This window comes from Capricornis sumatraensis, chromosome 2, assembly GCF_032405125.1.
Source record: "Capricornis sumatraensis isolate serow.1 chromosome 2, serow.2, whole genome shotgun sequence".
Lineage (NCBI taxonomy): Eukaryota > Metazoa > Chordata > Mammalia > Artiodactyla > Bovidae > Capricornis > Capricornis sumatraensis.
This window is the reverse complement of record NC_091070.1, coordinates 44,570,180-44,592,636: the sequence shown is the minus strand read 5'-3', so window position 1 is coordinate 44,592,636 and position 22,457 is coordinate 44,570,180. Positions and strand designations below refer to the sequence as shown.

General features: G+C 43.8%; 2 protein-coding genes and 1 pseudogene across 3 annotated transcripts in view; all 3 read left to right on the top strand.

Moving 5' to 3' along the window:
* Positions 1-2,091, top strand: part of GNB5 (G protein subunit beta 5) — a 38,690-nt gene extending 36,599 nt beyond the window's left edge. For both annotated transcript variants that reach the window (XM_068963809.1, XM_068963810.1), the window contains one exon: positions 771-2,091. In XM_068963809.1, the coding sequence (XP_068819910.1) occupies positions 771-782 (12 nt within the window). In that variant the 3' untranslated portion in view covers positions 783-2,091. The remainder of the gene's footprint in view (positions 1-770) is intronic.
* Positions 2,092-9,518: 7,427 nt separating this feature from the next.
* BCL2L10 (BCL2 like 10) lies at positions 9,519-10,010 on the top strand. Its single transcript, XM_068992418.1, has one exon. It carries the CDS (start codon positions 9,519-9,521, stop codon positions 10,008-10,010), a length of 492 nt encoding a protein of 163 aa, XP_068848519.1.
* An 887-nt stretch (positions 10,011-10,897) lies between these two features.
* On the top strand, positions 10,898-15,552 carry LOC138096280 (T-complex protein 1 subunit delta pseudogene; annotated as a pseudogene).
* Positions 15,553-22,457: the final 6,905 nt, after the last annotated feature.

Here is a 22,457-nt window from a genome sequence, read left to right as displayed (position 1 = left end):
TGTGTCAGGTGTTGGCTCCCTAGAAATGCCACCAAAATAACTGTTCAGCAAGTAAAACTCACTTCACTATGGAAGATCACAAACTCGACAGTTTTATTAGCATTTCAGAAGGAGAGAGCAAAGGCAGATATTATCTGCCAAAGGTTTTAGGGGTCTGATTGAAGGTAAATCTTTTGATGGAGGGATTTAAGTGGGACTGAACAAATTTGGGGCATAGCTTAAGACTGTTTGCTGGACACAGGGTCAGGGGAGGGAGAGAATTTCAAAGACTATCTAGAAAAGTAGCTGGTCATTTGATGCTTCATATTATCCTAAGAAGTGTGTGTCATTTCTAAAATGAGTAATTGAATAGTCCAGTCCTAGGATAAATGGATTTTTTTCAAAATTCATGAAATAAACAGTGAAGTTATTTGTGATTCCATCATCCTGGGCAAGAGTTTGCTAAATTAATAAAGCCATGTCAGTATACCCAGAGAGCTGGATGTGTACAGAGAATTCCAGTTGTCAGTCTAAGAATTACCATTCTTTAGCAAGGGGGGCCACAGATGCCCTTCAGACAGTTAACTAAGGGAGAGGGAAAGCAAGGGCCAAAGAAGCACCTTTGAGTTGCTAGGAATGAAGTATTATCCTTCTAAGACATGTGAGCGCTCTGTTTTGGATGCAGTGTGTATGTTTGTGTATTAAAGACTTTGATTTTCTCTCTTTAAACTCAGATTTTACAAATGTCAACTGAAAAACAGACTGAAGATTATCTGTTTGTGTCTTTGCAGATCTGGGCTTAATCACAGTGCACATAGGCAGCTGAGAATAGAATCTGAAATCATCACATGTAAATAGATCTTACTTCTAGAGGGTCTGAGAGTTTCTTGCAACTTAGCTTCAAGTGAGCAGCTCCGCGACTGAAAGTTCACCAAACGTCTCCAACATTACTATTAGAACCATCACCCTGGAAAGATCCCAGTGTGAACCTCCAACATTATGAAAACACCTTCTAGTACAGTATTTATCATTTTGAACATTTTTGAAAATATATCTGTTTTTAAGATTATTATAAATTATCCTAGTCCCAACTCATTCTCTATTCCTGGTAGAATTCTACTATTCCCAGTAGAACTGACCATTTACTATATTCCGTTTTGTTTCCTGGAATCAAGTTTTTTTTTTTTTTTTTCGGAGCACTTTAAGAGATGATTTTTCTCAGTGTGCATTTCGACATTTGAAACCTTCCCCAGGAACTGATGATTTTAATGGACTATGTGAGGACCACGTTACTTGGTCATAGAAGAAAATTCCAATTCCAAATGTAATGAGACAAAATCAATTCTTTTACATGTGTTCTTATTGTGAAAGTATCCTTTTCAGCCTTGCCTCCTCTTGTCTTTTTTTTTCAGGTAAAACATTTCCATGTTACAAATGAAGCAGAGATATGGGTAAAATAGAGAGGTTTGATCTGTGTATCTTGTGATGGTGGCTTGTATTGGGAGGATGGGACATTTTCTATCATTAGAGGGAAAAGCTGAGTGCTGTTTAGGACACAAAGGCTTCTCAGAGGAACCAAAACCTTTCTGTGTGGGAACAGAGGACAGTAAACTTATTTAAAAACCTATTTGTGGTATTAGATGTATTAGGATTAGTAGCATCTACCCAAGCTAAAGTGAATCTTGTCCATATCAATTATACTCATATTTACTGCATTGCAAGTATAATTACATACACAGATTGATAGCTCTTGAATGATGATGTCTTTGCTTCACTTATATGGAGGAAAAAAAACATAATATCCTGCCTTTATTTAAAATTCAGCAGATCCTTCTGGAAGATACCAAGTGCTTTAGTTATAGGATCCCTTATTTTCAAGTGTAGAAGCTTATCCTTTGTTTTAGAAAATTCCTCATTCATAAAGACAGGATGCTAAACTTAGGGAAATAAAAGGTCACCTCAAACCAAAAACCATTCCTGGGTGAGGCCTGCCCTCTGAGTGGTCTGGGGTCTGCCAGGCCATGTCCTTGTGGTGTCCGAGGGCTGTGCATGCTGAGTCCCCCATATTCTCGGTCCCCTCTCATGGCCCTGCTGCAGCCTGGCCCTTCTCCTGCCAGCTTTGCAGGCCCAGCCCCACCCTCTGCTGCTTGCAGAGGCCCTTCCAGACCTGGGGCCATCTGATAGGCCTGTAAACCTCAGAGGGTGCACCAGGCCCACCTACAGAACTACTCATTCAGATATCAAAATGAGTCAGAAATTCCCCAGGTCAGCTTTTCCATAAACTCTTTTAAAATAAACATAATGGTTATATTCAATCATTTGCCAAGAAAACATTTATTAAGGGTTTTATTACACAGTCGGTCCTGGAGTAGAAAGAGACAATGTGAAAGGCCCCTACTCCCCGCCCCTAGTCTGTACCCCCTCCATCTCTGCTGCTCTACCCACCTTGAGAAAAAGAGAGAAGACGGGCGGGAGCATAGCCCAGAGGGACAACTTTCAGCACCTTCTCCATTTTAGTGGACTCCATTCTGAGCAGCAGGTCAGGGAAACGAGCAGCACGTCCACCCAGTTCCTGCCAACTGCTGAAGTGCTGGCCCCACAACGTGTCCTGTGAAATCCCAGGCTCCGCTCCCAGAAGGTTCTCCTGAGTTTGTTCCTGGGCTCCTAGTTATGGTACTTCCTTCCCTGTCTCCCACAGACCCTTCCATGTGTCTGCACTCTGACCTGGGCCTCCCAGAAGTGAAGGAAAACAGGGCAAAGAAGAAGTCACTCAGACGCAAGCAAATTCAAGATTGTATATTTGGAGAGGTGGGCGGTATCATCAGTATATGTTCAAAGTAGTCCCTAACTTTACAATCAGAAAAGTGACTTTCAGGGCCCTAAGAAAGTACTCCCTCCAACGCTCACCCCCATGGGCAGTAAGCCACCTCCCCTGTAAGTATTTAATCTCACCTGGGTGTTCAGACTACATGGAGATTTAGGGATTAAACTTTAGGTAATAAGTCGTATTTTGCATATTGAAAATAACACCGAGTGGAGTTTGTTAAGGCTTTCTTTTGTTTTTAGAGGACTAGGAGGCAAAGGTACTAAACCACTGTGGTGAAGAGGCCAAACAGATGTGCCCACAGGTTTGCATAGCCTTGGACACCCCCTTTCCAGCCAGAGAAGAGAAAGGTTAGGCAGAGAAGGGGTTTAACAAGGAGGTGTGTGACGACAGGTGGTGTGGGAAATACCTGTGAACTAAAACCAAGGCGGCTGCTTTGAGGGAGCGGGCGGCTGGTCTCCCAGAAGTGGGTCTGGGTTCAGGGTTGTGCCAGTGAGCCTGGGGCCAGAGCAGGCACCCATTATCCACTTCCCTCTTCCCATCCTGGGCCTCCTCCACACCCTTCCCTGGATTGTAAGTGACTTTAAAATAGCACAAGTTGTAAGGGCCCTTGCAACCTGGCCTCTCCTAGTTGCTTGGCCATCTGGCTAGAAGGTGATCCTGCTAACACTTGATTGATCTGAAGAGGGGGACAGAATGGGGACAAAGGTTTAGACTGAGCTTTTCCACTTTCACAGGATATATAATATCTAAATGCCTCTCAGCCTCAGTTTCCTCATCTAGGAAATGGGAGAGCTCCAAAGTTCCTTCCCCTCTTCCCTTTGCTGTTCTCATCCTCTCCCTTCCAACTCCTCCTGTCCCTCTCCCTCATTCTTCCCCTTGTCCCCCCATCTCCTCCCTCCTCTCTCCTTATTTCACCTCTTTCCTTGTCTCTCTCCCCCTCCTCCCTACTCTCCTCCTTTTTCATTCTTTCCTCTCCTCTCACCCCTACAGTCCCTACTCATGTATCAAAATAGTAATTATTAAAGATTCATCTAGGCTAGTGTTCTCAAAGTTTTATCTAAAGATCCCTCTACACTCTTAAAAATTATTGAGGACCCCAAAGAGCTTTTTGTTTATGTGGCTTTTATCTATCAATATTTATCATATTAGAAATGAAAACAGAAAAATGATAAAACACAGGATTCTAGAAGCACATATTCTACCACCCATCAGTAGCCTCTTGAAAACTCCTGAGAAAATGAGAGTTTTAAAAGCCACGCGTACAAAAAAGGAGTCGCTATTATTATGAAAATAGTTTTGACTTTGGAGGGTCCCCCGGAAGGACTCCCTGGGTCATACTGACTTTGAAAGCAGCGTATCTGGGCACAGAGAGGCAGTGGGCAAGGCAAGAGACCAGCTGTGAATCCCTGACAGTCTTTTCAAAGGAAAACCCTTGGGATTCTGGGGTAAGCCCAACTGCGGAGTTCAGAGATTAACTGGCAGTGGGATTCAACCTTCCCTCCAAGCCTAGGATTGCTGACTGAGCAGGCATTTGTAGATCTGCATTCCCCAGATGTGCCCACTGGCTCAACAGCAAGTTAAACACACAGACCCTAGGGCCCCTCCCTGGAGATCGGAATCAGGCAGGACTAAAGTGGGCTGGGAATTCTGATGAGGGGGCAAGCTGGGGAAAGGTCTCAGTGAATCTTCTTGTCTGTAGATCCTTTGGGAGCACATGAAGCTAAACCACTCACTGTCTCACCAGTGAGAGGGGAGAATCAGGTCAGTCATCAGAGCATCTGCCAACCCCTCATTCTCTAACCAGGGCTTGGTGCTAGCTAGGCTGGCCTTCAGGACAGGTCAGTCTCCACGGTGGGTGGACTCATGGTAATTCTGGTGAAAGAAGTGAAATGAATCTGTTTCTGTAGTTGTGAAAAGGATGCAGACCCTCCAGGGAGGAGATGGGATCAGAAACAGTGTGCTGGTTGATTTACCCACATACATAAGAAAAACTCAGTGCAAATACAGTATGAACATTTATGCAAAGACTGTGACAACAGAAATTGCCTATCTTTGAACCCCGGGTTATCTAACCAACACACCACTGGGGAATGCTTCACATTTGCCTGGTTACTCATGTAAACCAGGAACCAGAAGTCGCTGTTTCCAACCTGCCTATGTTCCCCAGTAATAGGTGGCCTCCCCCTCCTAGGTGTGTACCTGAGGGAAATGAAAACATGTCCACACAGAAACTTGAACACAAATGTTCAGAGCAGCTCAAAGTGGAACAACTCAAAGGTTCAACTGCTGATGAATGGATGCCCAAAGTGTGGTATATCTATACAATGGGATATTATTTAGCAATACAAAGGAATTAAGTACTGATTCAAGCTGCAACATGGATGAGCTTTGAAGACATACGAGGTGAAAGAAGCCAGGCACAGAGGACCGCATAGTGAATGATTCCATTTACATGAAATCTGCCTCTTTCATGATAAGCAGATCCCTAGCGACAGAAAGTAGATCAGTGGTTACATAGGAGATTGGATATCCTTTGAGATAATGAAATTACACAATGGTGATGGTTGCACTACTTTGAATATACTACAAACCACCGAAATCTATACTTTAAAAGTGAATTTTGTGGTATTATGAATTATATCACAATAAAGCTGTTAAAATCTATATGAAAAAATAGTAGGTGGTCTCTAGGTACCAAAACCAGAAACTGTATAGGTAAGGCTCACCAAAAATGTCACAAATTGAATCTGGGTTAGAAGTGGTGGAAGTGAGCCTGGTAACCTTGATCAATTCATATTAATAATACAAGCTCCTCTGTAAAGAGCTTTTACTATGTGCCAGGCAGTATGCTAAAGCATACTCGTGTAACCCATGTAACAACCTGTGAGGCAGACAGTTTATCACCTCCATTTCTTACATTAGGAAATTGAGGCCGGGAGAGCTGAAAAACTTTTTTCAAAGTTGTACAGCTTCTAAGTGGCAGAGGGGGGATTATAGCCAAGTCTGACTGCAAACTGGATAAGAAGTTCTGTGTGGAGGTTATTTATTCATTTGTTTGATTCAGCTGATATTAAGCAATGGCAGGGCCAGAGGATTTACTACTAACACCCAGGCTACTCCAAATCTAAGAAACAACTGTGCTTGCTGCTAAAATATAAAGTTCAAAAATATAAAATCATGACTCCTGTGAAAATAAAACATGAACCTATATCAAAGCATTTAACTTAATAAGGGAACTCATAAGATGTCCCAACCAGCTCAGTTTGCCAAGGTTTATATTCCCTTCTGGCAAATTCATTTCTCACCACATTGGAATTGCTGGCAGTTGCAGATCAGGCCCTCAGCAGCAGCATTAGCCAGCTCAGCCTTCACAGAGGGAGTTCTGTTATGGCCACATCCTCTGTCTCTGCTGCATGGCCTCTTCATTCATGGGCATTCATAGAGCAGGCACCGTGGCAGCTGTGTAAGGAAGCTCTCTGATAGCCACATAGCACAGAATTGTGTCTACTTGATTAGTAAAATCCTCTACAGTGGCCACCCTTTGGAGGCATTGACATGGGAGACAAGTATCTTCAATCGGCATCTGTTCAGAGGGTTCACCCACATATCTGTGTCCAAGATTTCCTTGTCACCAGTCTTCAAGGTCCTGACCATCCAGCCAAACCATCAGCAGCTGCCCAAGTATCAGTGTCGATCTCTACTCTAGCCATCTCTCACCCCAGACTTAGGGTACAGTCATATATCCTGCTTGAATTTCTAACCAGTGGGAGGATTTTCCTTCACCACTGTCTTCACAATCCCCCCAGACCCCGAGCAGAGCTATGAGGCTCTACCCATCCACTTTCATGTGGTACCAGCATATCATATAGACCTATCTACAATATATCAATAACCTCAGATATGCAGATGACACCACCCTAACAGTAGAAAGCAAAGAGGAACTAAAGCACCTCTTGATGAAGGTGAAAGAGAAGAGTGAAAAAGCTGGCTTGAAACTCAACATTCAAAAAACTAAGACCATGGCATCTGGTCCCATGACTTCATGGCAAATAGACAGGGGGAAAAAATGGACACAATGACAGGCTTTATTTTATTGGGCTCCAAAATCACTGTGGGCAGTGACTTCAGCCATGAAATTAAAAGACACTTGCTCCTTGGGAAAAAAAAGCCACGACTAAACCTAGACAATGTAGTAAAAAACAGAGACATCACTTTGCTGACAAAGGTCTGTATAACCAAAGCCGTGGTGTTTCCACCACATGTAGTCATGTATAGATATGAGATCTGGACCATAAAGAAGGCTGAGTGCTAAAGACTGATGCTTTAAAACTGTGGTGCTGGAGAAGACTCTTGAGAGTCCCTTGAACAGCAAGGAGATGAAATAAGTCAATCCCAAAGGAAATCAACCCCAAACATTCATTGGAAGGACTGATGCTGGAGCTGATATTTGGGGTACCTGATGTGAAGGGCTGACTCATTGGGAAAGACCCTAATGCTGGGAAAGATTGGGGGCAGAAGGACAAGGGGGTGACAGAGGATGAGATGGTTGGATGGCATCATCGACTCAGTGGACATGAGTTTGAGCATGAGATGAGCCTGGTGTGCTACCGTTCATGAGGTCGGACATGACTGAGCAATTAAACAACAACACAACATCTCTAGTCCAGGCTTGAGTTCTTCTCCCTGAGTCAACTTGTCAGAAGCAACTCCCTGGAGGCCATAGGCATGGAATGAGGGGGCAAAGCAACAGGAGTTGGTGTTGCAGTGGTCTAAGCCACCTACCCATACAATCCTACGTCATGGACCTGAGTTCAGTCTCTTATATACCATTTCTACTTAATAATAGATTGCTATTGGGCATGCCTAACTTTATAACCAGATAGGTCCAACAGCATCCATATTATGATAAGATCTCAAACTGCATGATCACCTCATTCAGCTTCTACCAAGACTGAGTAGTAAGCCAGAAACTGCTTCTCAAAAGGAGAATAATTACTGGCAAAAGAGGACATAGATTTGCTCTAGAATCCTACAGGTCTGCACTGCAGTGCTATTGGTGCTCGTCAGAGATTCCATCCAGCTTCCCTATTTGACACTTCAAGTATCATTGAATCTGTTGGATCATAAGACCCAAGTTGTACAGCAGCTTGTTGATGCTGATTAGTCACCCCCATGGACTGTAGCCCACCAGGCTCCTCTGTCCATGGGCTTTCCCCGGCAAGAATACTGCATTGGGTTGCCATTTCCTTCTCCAGGGTACCTTCCCAACCCAGGGATTGAATTCACATCTCCTGCATTGCAGGCATATCCTTTACCACTGCACCACCTGGGAAATCAGCTTGTACTGCAGCCTAAACAGCTGCAGAGCCTCCTCTTGTTTTGCTCCTAAGTCCACCAGCCTGTAGATGGATTGAGGTTGCATACTCAGATGTGTATGTTGCCTCCAAAGTGACCTACCAAGTTTGTGCCTCTTTCTTTTTGTAGGTGATACAAGATACAGCTATTCATCTTTCACCCTGGTGGGGATATTTCAAAATGCTCCAGACCAATGAACCCTCTCAAATTTCACAGCTGATAACAATTCTGTGTCCGCCTGAGTCCATTCAGGAGAAAGAAGCCATGAAGTAACATGAACAGAGAAAGATTAGTATAAGAAGTACGTTAACTATAATAGGGGAGTGGGGTAATGAGGGATTGGCTAGTAAAAAGTGGAGAATTCTAAGTAATATAAGGATGGTAGCTATAAGAAACAGCCAAAAGCTGGATAATTCTATTCCAGTGACAGCTTAAATGTGCTGTGATTGGCCGTTTCTTTGTCCCATCACTTAGACTGTAGGGTCCTTAAGAGCAGGGACCACATGCCTTGTTCTCCATTGTATCTCCATGCTAAGGGGGAGACCTAGCACCCCAAAGGCTAGGAGTAAATGAGTGAATGAATGAATGCACGAAAGTAGATAATATTGGTGGTGGGCTGCCGTCTATGGGGTGGCACAGAGTCGGACACGACTGCAAGCGACTTAGCAGCAGCAGCAGTAGCAACATGCAGGAGAATTACCCTGTTTCCTGTCCCGTATGGCCAGATTCCAACACACACCTGGATGCTTCCATCCAATCTGAGAAAATGCTGATAATACTTTCAAGGGAGTCACCAGTGGAGGGCTGTGTGTAGACTTTGTCAACCTCTCCTAGTATGAAAGAAAGTGTTGGTGGCTCACTCGTGTTCAACTCATGAACTGTAGCCCCCTAGGCTACTCTGTCCATGGAATTTTCCAGGCAAGAATACTGGAGTGGGTAGCCATTCCCTTCTCCAGGGTACCTTCCCCACCTAGGAATCAAACACTGGTCTCCTGCATTGCAGGCAGATTCTTTACCATCTGAGCCACCAGGGAACCTCTCCTAAAGGAGAGGCAAGTCTAGCCCAGCTGCCCAGACTGTCCCCTCTGGGTTCTTAGTCCCCAAGCCGAAGCTAAAAACAATAACCCCCACAGAGTCTCACTCTGGCCCTGACTGCTACGTGAATCCATGCACACCACGGGGGCCTCGGCTGTCGGGGCCGAAACAAGTGTAGATGGAATTCCCATCAAAGGCTCCTCTCCAGACCTGGGAAAGCAACTGCCTGGGGGCGGGCTGAGCCGAACCAATGCGAGAAGGGGAGGGGCGCCGGCAGGCCCACAAAACAGGCCGGGGTCGGCCCCCCGGTAGAGGCGGAGCCATGGTGGACCCGTTTAGGGAGCGCACGGCCCGGCTGCTGATGGACTACCTGGAGTTCTGCGCCCGGGAGCCCGGCACTCCAGCTCCTGCGCCGTCCACGCCTGAGGCTGCTGTGCTGCGCCACGTGGCCGCCCATGTCCTGGAAGCAAATCGAAACGTCTTGCCCCTATACCGCCGCTACCGCAGGCACCGCGTCGAGCTGGTGGCCAGGATGGCGCAGAGGCTGCTCGACGAAGACCCTGGCCCCAGCTGGGGCCGCGTGGCCTCACTCGTGACCTTCGCGGGGTCTCTGCTGGAGAGGCAGCCGCAGACGACCCGACGGCAGAAGAGAGACGATGGCAGCGTTAGCAGGGACTGTCGGCTCCTCGTGGCCCTTCTCTGTGCTCAGTTCTGCGAAAGGCACCGCGCCTGGCTGATGGCGAACGGCGGCTGGGTGAGCGCGAAGGACGCGGGGCTGGTGGGCAGCCTGGGACGCGCCCACCCTGCCGGCTAGCAGAGGGACTCCAAGACGCCAGCTCTGTAGAGCATTCGTTTCACCAGGACTGGGAAGTTTGGGGGTGAAGTCTGACTTTCTGTACTGGTAGAGTCAGTTGCCGAAACAGGCCTAGCTAGACAGCTCGCATACTAAACCATTCTGAAAAAGCAGCCCTCGACTTGGGTTGGCCCACTCTGGCCCTTCCCTTGACCACCTTCCGGTTTTAGGGTGTGCTCATGTTAGGTCTGGGCTTCCCTGGTGGCTTAGACGGTAAAGCGTCTGCCTGCAATGCGGGAGACCCGGGTTCGAGTCCTGGGTTGGGAAGATTCTCTGGAGAAGGAAATGGCAATCCACTCCAGCACTCTTGCCTGGAAAACCCCATGGACGGAGGAGCCTGATAGGCTACAGTCCATGGGGTCGCAAAGAGTTGGACATGACTGAGCGACTTCACTTCACGTTAGGTCTGGATGCTTTGTTTAGTTAAGTAGACTCCCAAAGTGATGAAGTCAGCAATGGGGTGACCTGGGCCAGATGGATTCTTTATACAAAACTTTTAGCTGCACTTTTCTTTATGGACGCCACAGCTTTGCAGGTCAGAGCACACCAGCCTAAAACATGAGAATGCAAAAGCAGCCCCTGGGCCATCCCCACATTTCTCAGGAAGCACTAAGGCAGAGGGGTTTGAGGGTGGGGTGTGCACTGCACCGTGTGGTGGCGCTGACCTGCAGTGCCTTAACTTCTAATTTACTGCTCTTAGCCTTCAATTGCGAGATAGCCTGTCGCCCTGGCTCTCAGCTGTAAGTCATTGATCACTGTGGTCTAGGCTAGAGCAGGAGTTTCACTGTGGCTCCAAAACCAAGCCGATGATCAAGGAGAGTCTGGCCAGCCTGCAGTAAAAGGGTAGAATGCCCTGCTGGGTTCTGAGTGAGACCCCTGCTTCTTTCTTCTCTTCCTTACTGGAGTTGAAGCAATGACCCAAGTTATAAAAGAAATGCAGCCAAATTATTAAAGCCAGCAGTTAATAACATAATCTAAAAAGCAATTGAAACATAATCTAAAAATAATCTAGGGAAGACACTGCACTGTTTGCAATTTCCTGACAGACGTGTATTGATGAATTGGGTTCCTTTTGTGGAGGAAGGATAGTGTTTGAGTCAGAACCTTGACCTTATACAAACAGTTTAAGGTGTTAGCATTAATGCCATCCTTTTGGTATATGAAGGGATGGGGGCATAGGTCTTCAACTCTCCAGGCCTGTGAATTGTCAGAAACTCACCTGAGCCATTAGTCTTAACAAGGCATTTGGCCCCAAAGGGCCTTCCACACTAAAGAGGAAATTAATGGGGAAGGTGGTGTTTTGTTTTTTTTTCCCCTCAACTTTTGGCTACTCACCATTGAGTACGGAATAATTTTTTAACATCAAAAAGCAGAAACTCCCCAATTGGGTAAAGAAGACGTGCCCACATCTCTCTCAGCTGCAGTTAAAATGCCACAGTCTGGATTTCAGGTCCCTTCCTGCCCATTTTTCTGAACGGAACTACTTGCTTTCTTGTCTCAGGAGATACCTTTCAAGTCAGTAATTTGTCATTTTCCCAGATAGCATCTGTTTTGTGATCAGGAAAAAACAGGATATAGTATTCTACTTTCCTCTTGGGTTTTGAAAGGAGTGAGTGAAAAGATGAGGTTTCCTGCCCTAAGAGACAAAATCACGTCCTCTATGTTCTTCTAGCTCCTGTGTTAGACAATGTCTTACAAACCCTAACTGAAACATTTCCAATTACAAGTAACCTACTGGTCAGGACTTGTTTAAAACTTTTTAAACCCAGGAATTGTCTTAGTGCTTCATCCAGAAGCACCGTGTGTTTAATTGAGTACAGGTTTTGAGTATTATGAAACAATCTAATTCTCTTCTTCCCTCCCCTTTTAGGATGGATTTTGTCTCTCCTTCAGCCACTCATTGCAGCCATCTTGGGAAAGACAGCTGGTCTGGTTTTTCCTCTCATACTGGACAGCAATAATCATAATCTACTTCTGGATAAAATTATCGTGAGTTCTAAAATTCTTAACTCATTTCTACCTGCCTAACTGTGACCAACCAAGCAAATTTGAAATGTGAAAGACCAAATCAGAGTAAACCACCTTCTGAGACATTTTTATCTGCATTCATATAAGGAGTCCTACAGTGTTTCAGCCAGAGTTTTAATTCCTGACAATCCAATATATTGGGACAAAGGCACAAATGACTCTTTTTAAAATGGGGGACACAGGGGTCTAAAGGCTTGTTGCTCCAAAGAATGACAGAAGAAACTGCTTACCATTAACTACGAAATATGGTGCTATTTGCTACATTTGGATAAAAGTGGATATGCGTCTCTCATCTATCCATGATTTCATGTGCTACTGCTGACTGATTTATCAAGGCAGTGTGTCAGGGGTGTAAAATGATACCACAAGTTCCCTGCGTCACAGTCTGACAAAGAATGTAATAGTAAATCTCTTTAAAGGAATCCTTTCTAAATTCTTGGTTTCTAGAGTTAATGTATTGAAATTTATTAAATTTTATTTTTTATTTCCATAAATTTTAAAATCTTAAGTTTTAATAAATTTATGCATCTTTTTCAAAAATGTAGTTGGTGTTGCTTGGGATTCAGTAAGCCTTTATTCTTAGGAATAACTTGATTGACAGTTTCCTTTTATTGCTGTTTAAATATAGCACAGACAATCATTTTAAACATTTAATCAATACACAAGCACTTAGCAGGTCCTTATCTTTCACCTTCCATTCTGAATTCAGCTCATCAGCTGAAGTTGACGGAGAGAGAAAACTCGAGCCTCTTAGATACTGTACCTGAGGCCTGTGAATTTAGAAGACAAAAGATAGAAAACAGGAGGAAAACATATATTTTGTTTGTTGCTGTTTTTTACAGGGGACTTTATACCTGGTGGCACAGAGGTTAAAGCGTCTGCCTGCCGTGTGGGAGACCTGGGTTCAATCCCTGGGTCGGGAAGATCCCCTGGAGAAGGAAATGGCAATCCACTCCAGTATTCTTGCCTGGAGAATCCCATGGACGGAGGAGTTTGGTGGGCTACAGTCCACGGGTCGCAAAGAGTCGGACACGACTGAGCGACTTCACTTTCACTTTCACTTTATAGAAAACAAGTGAAAAAGAAACATACTTGGGGTTTGTATACCATTTTAGCAAAGAATGGTAAAGTGTGGAGATATGACTAAACGAGGGATTCCCATGTGGCTGAGTGGTAGAGAATCTACCTGCCAATGCAGGAGATGATGGTTTAATCCCTGTTTGGGGAAGATCCCTGGAGTAGAAAATGGCAGCCTGCTCCAGTATTCTCACCTGGAAAATTCCATGGACAGAGGAGCAAGTCCATGGGGTCTCAAAAGAGTCTGACACGACTGAGCCACACAAGCATGACTGAACAAAGGAAAGGGGTTGGGCTTCCAGGGGTCGTTTCGCACTGGCCAGAAAGTTAGCCAGAAAGAAAGTTTGGGTTTTTCTGTAAGATCTTATGAAAAAACCCAAATGCACTTTTTGGCCAACCCAATATATTGTGGGACAGTGACTAGGAAATAAATGGGGGAAGCAAATGGAAGATGAGGATTATTTTAGTAAAATTAATGCAGATTCATCTTGGTATTAACTCCCATTGCCAGTAATAGAAGTGTTCTCCCCTTCCTGGTACAAAAAGGCACCTTTCTCACAGGAAGTTTATGCCCTCCTTTTAGGCAGGAAGAGGGAGAATAGAGAGCCCTTCCTATATATGCTATTTCTCAGTTTTCTTCGGCTCAAATTAATCAATATGCCAAAGTGGCGTATTTGGGGGTAGCATATTCTGATCCCTTTCAGTGGTTAACTGTGAGCATAGTTATCTTGCTGCCCACTGGAATCTGTGTCCCTATGTCCTTTTGGAGCCCACACGGACCCAGCTTGTCAGCAGCCAGGGGAAAAACACCCGTGTGGATAAAAAGCCTAGATCTGCTTCAGCAATGTCTCCATAGATGAGGCTGTGCTGATGCTATTAGAACAAGACTTTGACCAAAAGGAATGGATAAAACGGTTCAAGATGGGAGAGGTAATGAGACCATTACAGATGGTGCTACCATTCTGAAACAAGTATGAGTGTTATATCCAGCAGCCAGAATGCTGGTAGAGCTGTGGCTCAAGAGAACCAGGGACGTGGCGCCATGTCAGTGGCCATTGTTGCTGGCTCACGCTCTCTCTCCGATTGCTGTAACAACTTTTTTCAGAAATGGATTTATTGTTTCTGAGTCATCCTTGGAGGATTTGGAAAAGGGTATTAAAATCTTGACGTGCCTTGACCTGTGGAACCAAGTGACAGAGAAAAGTTGCTAAACACTGCAACCACTTCATTGAACTCAGCCATTGTCTCTCAGTATCAAGTGTAAATGCAGGGAGGAGAGCGACAGACCCACCACAGCTACTGGCATAGATTTTAGAGATGTCAGAATAGCTAAGAAACCTGCTAATGCCCTCGAGGGTGTAATGCCAAGTGAAATAAATCAGACAGAAAGACAAATATTGTGTGATCTCTCTTACAGATGGAATCTAAAAAATAATAACCAAGCTTATAGATAGAATAAGTTGGTGGTTGCCAGAGGTAGGGGGTGGAAGGTGAGAGAAATAGGTAAACTGTTGTTTGTTTTTAGTTTAAATAAACTGTCATTTTAAAAAAGAGGCGAGGGCAGGGGGGAAAACTTGCTGGGACCGTTCATTGTGAGTTGGTGGAAGGGCTGGTCCTCAACCAAAAGGTGGCCAATTCTGACATAACCAGAATTGCCCAGACGGACCAAGCCCTGAGGGAAGACAGCCTATGTTCTAAGTGAAGCAAATTTTAAAAGTGGATATAAGTCTCTTCTTAAGACATGCTCTTAGTGATCTTGTGTTAAGTTTCAGTAGTTAAGGCTATTGAAAGAAACTGGAACCAAGCCACTTGCTCATACTGACCAACTTACTGCTGACATGCTGGGTTTGGGTGAGTGAGCCGAGGGGATCAGTTTACATGATTCTGGCAAACTGCTCAAGGTTACAGGCTGTATAAGCCTAGGAAAAGGTTCCAGTTGTGGTTCCTGGTTCTAACAGATCAGTGCTTGAAGAAGCTGACCCCTTGATTCATGATGCCCTATGTGTGATTCATTGTTGAGTGAAGCAGAGAGTTCTTCTTGCAGGAGGGTGTGCTCCAGAAATAGTGGGCCCTGTGGTTAACTGGATATGCATGAATATTGAGTGGTATGAGATCCTACTGCGTTTGTGCCTTTACAGATGTTGTGGTGGTCATTTCATCTACGCTAGCTAAAACTGCTGGGCTGAATCCCATTTCTACAGTAACAGAACAAAAAACGAGAAAAAAACTGGTGTGCCCAAGGAGAAAACTGTAGGCATTAGTGTCCAAAAGGGTGGTGTTTCCAGGGTTTTGGAGGAACTGATGGTTCAGCCTTTGTGGCTTCAGTCAGTGTACTGACACTAGCAGCTGAAACGTCTGGAGCATCCGGCACATTGATGATGTAGTAAATGCTCCGTAATCTGGATGATGCTGGCTGGAGTGGACCACTGCCTTGGTGTCCCTTCTTGTTGGTAAGATTGTTTCCTCTTTACATTCCTGGGCTTGGTCTTCCATTTGGCATTTGCTTGAAATTGTCTTGACACAGTGAAAATATAACTATTTGGTTATAAAATTTAAAAACTGCAGTGTCCCACCAGGCCTTCCTGGCCATTACTTTATTTGCATTTTATAAACAATTGGACCTGCTTTGTTGCCTCATCTTATGAGCCTTTTCTCTTCAGAACATGCAGTTCTGCTTTCTGTTCTGACTTGTGCAGTATGGCAGGATAAGCTGATCTAACTTTCCGTTGCCTTGTGTTTTAAGGTGTTTCTCCCTTTATGGGCTATTGGAAACAATATTGCATGGATTTTGTGTATGTGCCTAGCCCTGCATTATTATGTCTACAGAAAAGAATTCTAGAAAAAGATTCTGAGTCACAGTTGATATGTATTAAAATTTATCTGCTGCCAAACTATGTTTCAAAAGAGTTCTACCAATCCAAACTTACACCAGGTCAGGGAACGCTTAGCTCTTCACACCCTTGCCAGTGTTAAATCATCCTAAGCTTTTGCCTTTGTAGCTTGTGGTATTTGTTGTCTTTAGGAAGGTCATTCTTGTCCCAGGATTACAAAGAAAGTATTTTATGTCCTTGGTCATTGATCCATTCTGGAATCCTTTTTAATGTAGTATGTAATAGGGAAGAACAAATCTGACTCCATGCTTGATCTGTTCTTTTTGCTTTAACATTTGTGCTTTGTTGGCAATGCTTAGTCATGCTGCCTCTGCACCTCTTGTAAAAGGGTGTTGCCTACTGTCTGAAATATACAGGATAGCCTATTCTCAGGGCTCTGACTTTTAAGAGTCTATTCATATATAGATTAAAAAGTTGCAAGACAGAGAATAATATCTGTCTTGGAGGTTTACAGGACCATCTTGACCTGACCTATGTGGGCAGCTGCAAGAACAAAGGATTCCCACACCAAGAAGTTTGCAACAACTAACCTAGACCCTCCCTCACCTTGCCCTCAAAAGTGCTTTGCTGAAACTCTGAGAAGTTCCAGGCTTGAGGGTAGGAACCACCTGTCTCCTTGTTCAGTTCAGTTCAGTCACTCAGTCATGTCTGACTCTTTGCGACCCCATGAATCGCAGCACGCCGGGCCTCCCTGTCCATCACCAACTCTCAGAGTTCACTCAGATTCACGCCCATCGAGTCAGTGATGCCATCCAGCCATCTCATCCTCTGTCATCCCCTTCTTCTCCTGCCCCCAATCCCTCCCAGCCTCAAAGTCTTTTCCAATGAGTCAACTCTTCGCATGAGGTGGCCAAAGTACTAGAGTTTCAGCTTTAGCATCATTCCTTCCAAAGAAATCCCAGGGCTGATCTCCTGTAGAATGGACTGGTTGGGTCTCCTTGCAGTCGAAGGGACTCTCAAGAGTCTTCTCCAACACCACAGTTCAAAAGCATCAATTCTTCAGCGCTCAGCCTTCTTCACAGTCCAACTCTCACATCCATACATGACCACAGAAAAAACCATAGCCTTGACTAGATGGACCTTAGTCAGCAAAGTAATGTCTCTGCTTTTGAATATACTATCTAGGTTGGTCATAACTTTTCTTCCAAGGAGTAAGCATCTTTTAATTTCATGGCTGCAATCACCACGTGCAGTGATTTTGGAGCCCAAAAAAATAAAGTCTGACACTGTTTCCACTGTTTCCCCATCTATTTCCCATGAAGTGATGGGACCGGATGCCATGATCTTCATTTTCTGAATGTTGAGCTTTAGGCCAACTTTTTCACTCTCCTCTTTCACTTTCATCAAGAGGCTTTTTAGTTCCTCTTCACTTTCTGCCATAAAGGTGGTGTCATCTATCTCCTTGTAGAGCTCTGCAATAAATCTTTCTGTGCTTCAAACTCTCATTTTGATCTGTTTGGCTTCACTGTGTGTGGGCACATGAACTTGCATTTGGTAGCAGCATGAAGTAGGACATAGTCCTTCTAAAAGAAGAGTTGGGGTAGTATTTCAGCCTTGTTTATAGATGGTCCAGTTTTTCCTAGCTAATTTGTATGTATTACCTAGTTTGTCAACTTATCTTTTTCTTAACTAATAGTACTCTGTCTCAATTACTTTGTGTTTATGGCATATTTGAACATCTGGTTTTATCATTTAATCTCCTCCACCATTCTTCTTTTTAAAAAAAAAATCCTTGGCTATTTTTGTGAATTAACATAAATTCTAAAAACCAGTTAATAAAGAATCCACTAAGACTTTTCTTTAGGATTTTGAATAGAATGGGATTAGATTATAAATCAGTTTGGAAATAAGTAATATGTTTACAATATTGCATTTTCCCTTCTAAGAACATGAACTTCTGTTCCATTTATTTAGGTCTTTTACAGTTTTCTTCACATAGGTCCTGTGGTCTTGCCGGACATATTCCAGCTCTTTGACTTACGTCACCATTGGGAATAGAATCTGGAGAGAATGCTTTGCCTTCCCACAGAGAAGAGGTCACAGAACAGAGGTCAGAGATTGGGTGGGATGGAGTGTGGAGAAATAGTTTTGATGACATGACTGAAATCTCATAATTTGAGTGTGCCTGAAGCTACTTGGGGCTTGATAAATTTCCTTTTCGGCTTAAACTGATTTTTAAAAAATTTTTTTAACTTTTTATTTCTTTGGAGTTTACTTGATAAACAATGTTGTGTTAATTTCAGGTGTACAGCAAAGTGATTCAATTAGCATAAATATGTATCTATTCTTCAAATTCTTTCCCCATCTAGTTTGTTAAATATTACTGAGCAGAGTTCCTTATTATTGAGCAGTAGGTCCTTATGTTTATTTATTTTATATATAGTATTATGTGTATGCTAATCAGAAACTCCCTAACTATCCTTCCCACCCCGCTACCCCCCACATCCCCACCCATTCCCCTCTGGTAACCAAAAGCTTGTTCTCTAAGACTGTGAATCTGTTTCTGTTTCGTAAATTCATTGGTATCATTTTTTAGATTCCCCATATAAGCGACATTATGTATTTGTCTTTCTCTGTCTGACCTCACTCAGTATGACCATCTGTAGGTCCATCACTGTTGCTACAGATGGCATTGTTTCATTATTTTAAGATGTTTTAAAATGTGAATCATTCTTAAAGTCTTTATTGAATTTGTTACAATATTGCTTCTGTTTTATGTTTTAGTTTTTTGGCCTCAAGGCGTGTGGGGTCTTAGCTCCCCGACTAGGGATTGAACTTTCACCTCCTGCATTTGAAGGCAAAATCTTAACCACTGGACCACCAGAGAAGTCACTGTTTCATTCTTTCTAACGGCTGAGTAATATTCCGTAGAATGTGTGTGCCATGTAGCTTCATCCATTCCTCTGTCAGTGGACATTCAGGTTGCTCCCATGTCCTGGCTATTGTAAACAGTGCTGCGGTGAACACTGGGGTGCACGTATCCTTCCAGATCATGTGTTTCTCCAGATATGTGCCCATGAATGGGATTGCAGAATCAACTGTTTTTTGTTTCTAAGCATAATTTTTTAAAATGTATTTTTAATTGAAGGAAAATTGCTTTACAGTGTTGTGTTGATTTCTGCCATACAACAGCGTGAATCAGCCATAAGTATACATATATCCCCTCCTTCTCAACCCGCACCCCCTCCCCACCGCCAACCAGCTCTGCATCCCACGCCGCTGCTACTGCTGCTACTGCTAAGTCACTTCAGTCCTGTCTGACTCTGTGCGTCCCCATAGACGGCAGCCCACCAGGCTCCCCCGTCCCTGGGATTCTCCAGGCAAGAACACTGGAGTGGGTTGCCATTTCCTTCCCCAATGCATGAAAGTGAAAAGCGAAAGTGAAGTCCCTCAGTCGTGTCCGACTTCACAACCCCATGAACTGCAGCCTACCAGACTCCTCCATCCATGGGATTTTCCAGGCAAGAGTACTGGAGTGGGTTTCTGTTGCCTTCTCCATCCCACGCCGCTAAGTCACCACAAAGCACTGGGCTGAGCTCCCTGCAGCTTCCCACTAGCTAGCTATCTTTCACAGGGTAATGTATACATTTCAGTACTGCTCACTCAGTCTGTCCCACCCTCCCCTTAGCCTGCAGTGTTCACAAGTCCATTCTCTACATCTGCTTCCTATTCCCGGCCTGCAAATAGGCTCATCAGTACCATTTTTCTAGATTCCATATATATGCATTAATATACGGTATTTTTCTTTTTCTGACTGACTTCACTGTATATAATACCCTCTAGGTTCATCCACTTTAGATTAACTGACTCAAGATTGATTTCTTTTCATGGCGGAGTAATAGTCCATTGTATATACGTACCACAACTTCATTATGCGTTTTCCTGTTGACGGACATCTAGATTGCTTCCATGTCCTGGCTGTCGTAAACAGGGCTGCAGTGAACACTGGGGTACATGTGCCTTTTTGAATTATGGATTTCTCAGGCTTCCCTGGTGGCTCAGACAGTAAAGCATCTGCCTGCAATGTGGGAGGCCTGGGTTCAATCCCTGGGTCGGGAAGATCCCCTGGAGAAGGAAATAGCAACCCACTCCAGTACTCTTGCCTGGAAAGTCCCATGGACAGAGGAGCCTGGTAGGCTACAGTCCATGGGGTCACAAAGAGTCGGACATGACTGAGCAGCTTTTCTTTCTTCTTTGTTTCTCAGGGTACATGCCCATTAGTGGGGTCACTAGGTCATATTGTAGTTTTATTCCTATTTTTTAAAGGACACTCCGTAATGTCCTCCAGAGTGGCTATACCAGTTTACACTCCTACCAACAGCATAAGACACTTCCCTTCTCTCCTCACCCACTCTAGCATTTATTGTTTGTTGATTTTTTTCATGATGGCCATTCTGATGGGTATGAGGTGATATCGCTATAGTTTTGATTTGCGTTTCTCTAATAATTAATGCTGTTGTGCACCTGTTCATGTGCCTCTTGGCCATTTATATGTCTTATTTGGAAAAATGTCTGTGTGGGTCTTCTACTCATTTTTTGATTGTTTGTTTTTATATTAAGCCACATGACCTGGGTGTAAATTTTTGAAACTAATCCCTTGTCAGTCACATTGTTAATAAATATTGTCTCCCATTCTGTGGATTATCTTTTTGTTTTGTTTATGGTTTCCTTTGGTGTACAGAAGTGTTTGAGTTTAATTAGGTCCCATTGTTTATTTTCATTTTTATTTCCATAAGTCTGGGAGAGGGATTGAAAAAGATAATGCTGTACTTTATGTCAGAGAGTGTTCTGCCTATGTTTTCCTCTAAGAGTTTTATAGTGTCTGGTCTTACAGTTAGGTCTTTAATCCATTTTGAGCTTATTTTTATGTATGATGGGTAAAGAGTTTTCTGATTTCATTTTTTACATGTAGCTGTCCAGGTTTTCCAGTGCCGTTTATTGAAAAGACTGTCCTTCCTGCACTGTATAGTCTTGCCTCCTTTCAATTCATCCGGTTGGTCATGTCCAACTCTTTGTAACCCTGTGGACTGCAGCATGCCATGCTTTCCTGTCCATTACAACTCCCGGAGCTTGCTCAAATTTGTGTCCATTGAGTCAGTGATGCCATCCAACCATCTTATCCTCTGTCCTCCCCTTCTCCTCCTGCCTTCAATCCTTCCCAGCTTCAGGGTCTTTTCAAATGAGTCAGCCCTTCGCATCAAGTGGCCAAAGTATTGGAGCTTCAGATTCAGCATGAGTTCTTCCAATGAACATTCAGGACTGATTTCCTTTAGGATTGACTGGTTTGATCTCCTTGCAGTCCCAGGAACTCTCAAGAGTCTTCTTCAACACCACAGTTCAAAAGCATCAATTATTTGGTGCTCAATTTTCTTTATGGTCCAACTCTCATATCCATCCATGACTACTGGAAAAACCATAGCCTTGACTAGATGCACCTTTGTAGACAAAGTAATGTCTCTGCTTTTCTATATGCTGTCTAGGTTGGGCATAGCTTTCCTTCCAAGGAGCAAGCATCTTTTAATTTCATGGCTGCAGTCACCATCTGCTGTGATTTGGAGCCCAAGAAAATAAAGTCTGACACTGTTTCCATTGCTTCCCCATCTATTTGCTGTGAAATGATGGGACTGGATGCCGTGATCTTAGTTTTCTGAATGTTAAGTTTTAAGCCAACTTTTTCACTCTCCTCTTTCACTTTCATCAAGAGGCTCTTTAATTCTTCTTTACTTTCTGTCATAAGGGTGGTGTCATCTGCATATCTGAGGTTATTGATATTTCTCCTGACAATCTTGATTCCAGCTTGTGCTTCATCCAGCCTGGCATTTCACATGATATACTATGCATATAAGTTAAATAAAGCAGGGTGACAGTATACAGCCTTGACGTACTCCTTTCCCAATTTGGAACCAGTCCGTTGTTCCATGTCCAGTTCTAACTGTTGCTTCTTGACCTTGCCTCCTTTATCATAGATTGATTGACCATAGCTGTGTGGGTTTATTTCTGGGATATCTGCCCTGTTCCATTTATTTATATTTCCTATTTTTGTGCCAGTAACATACTGGATTTTTTGGTTTAACTTTTTACTTTGTATTGGTGTATAGCTGATGAACAATGTTGTGAGGCAAAGGGACTCAGCCATACATATACATGTATCCATTCTCCCCCAAACTCCCTTCCCATCTCAGCTGCCACCTATCATTGACCAGAGTTCCTTGTGCTAAAGAGTAGGACCCTGTTGGTTATCCATTTTAAATACAGCAGTAGGAGACACAGAAGGTGCAGGTTTGATACCTGGGTTGGGAAGATCCTTTGGAGGAGGGCATGGCAGCCTACTCCAGTACTCTTGCCTGGAGAATCCCCGTGGACAGAGGAGCTTGGTGGGTTACAGTTCATAGAGTCACAAAGGGTCAGACAC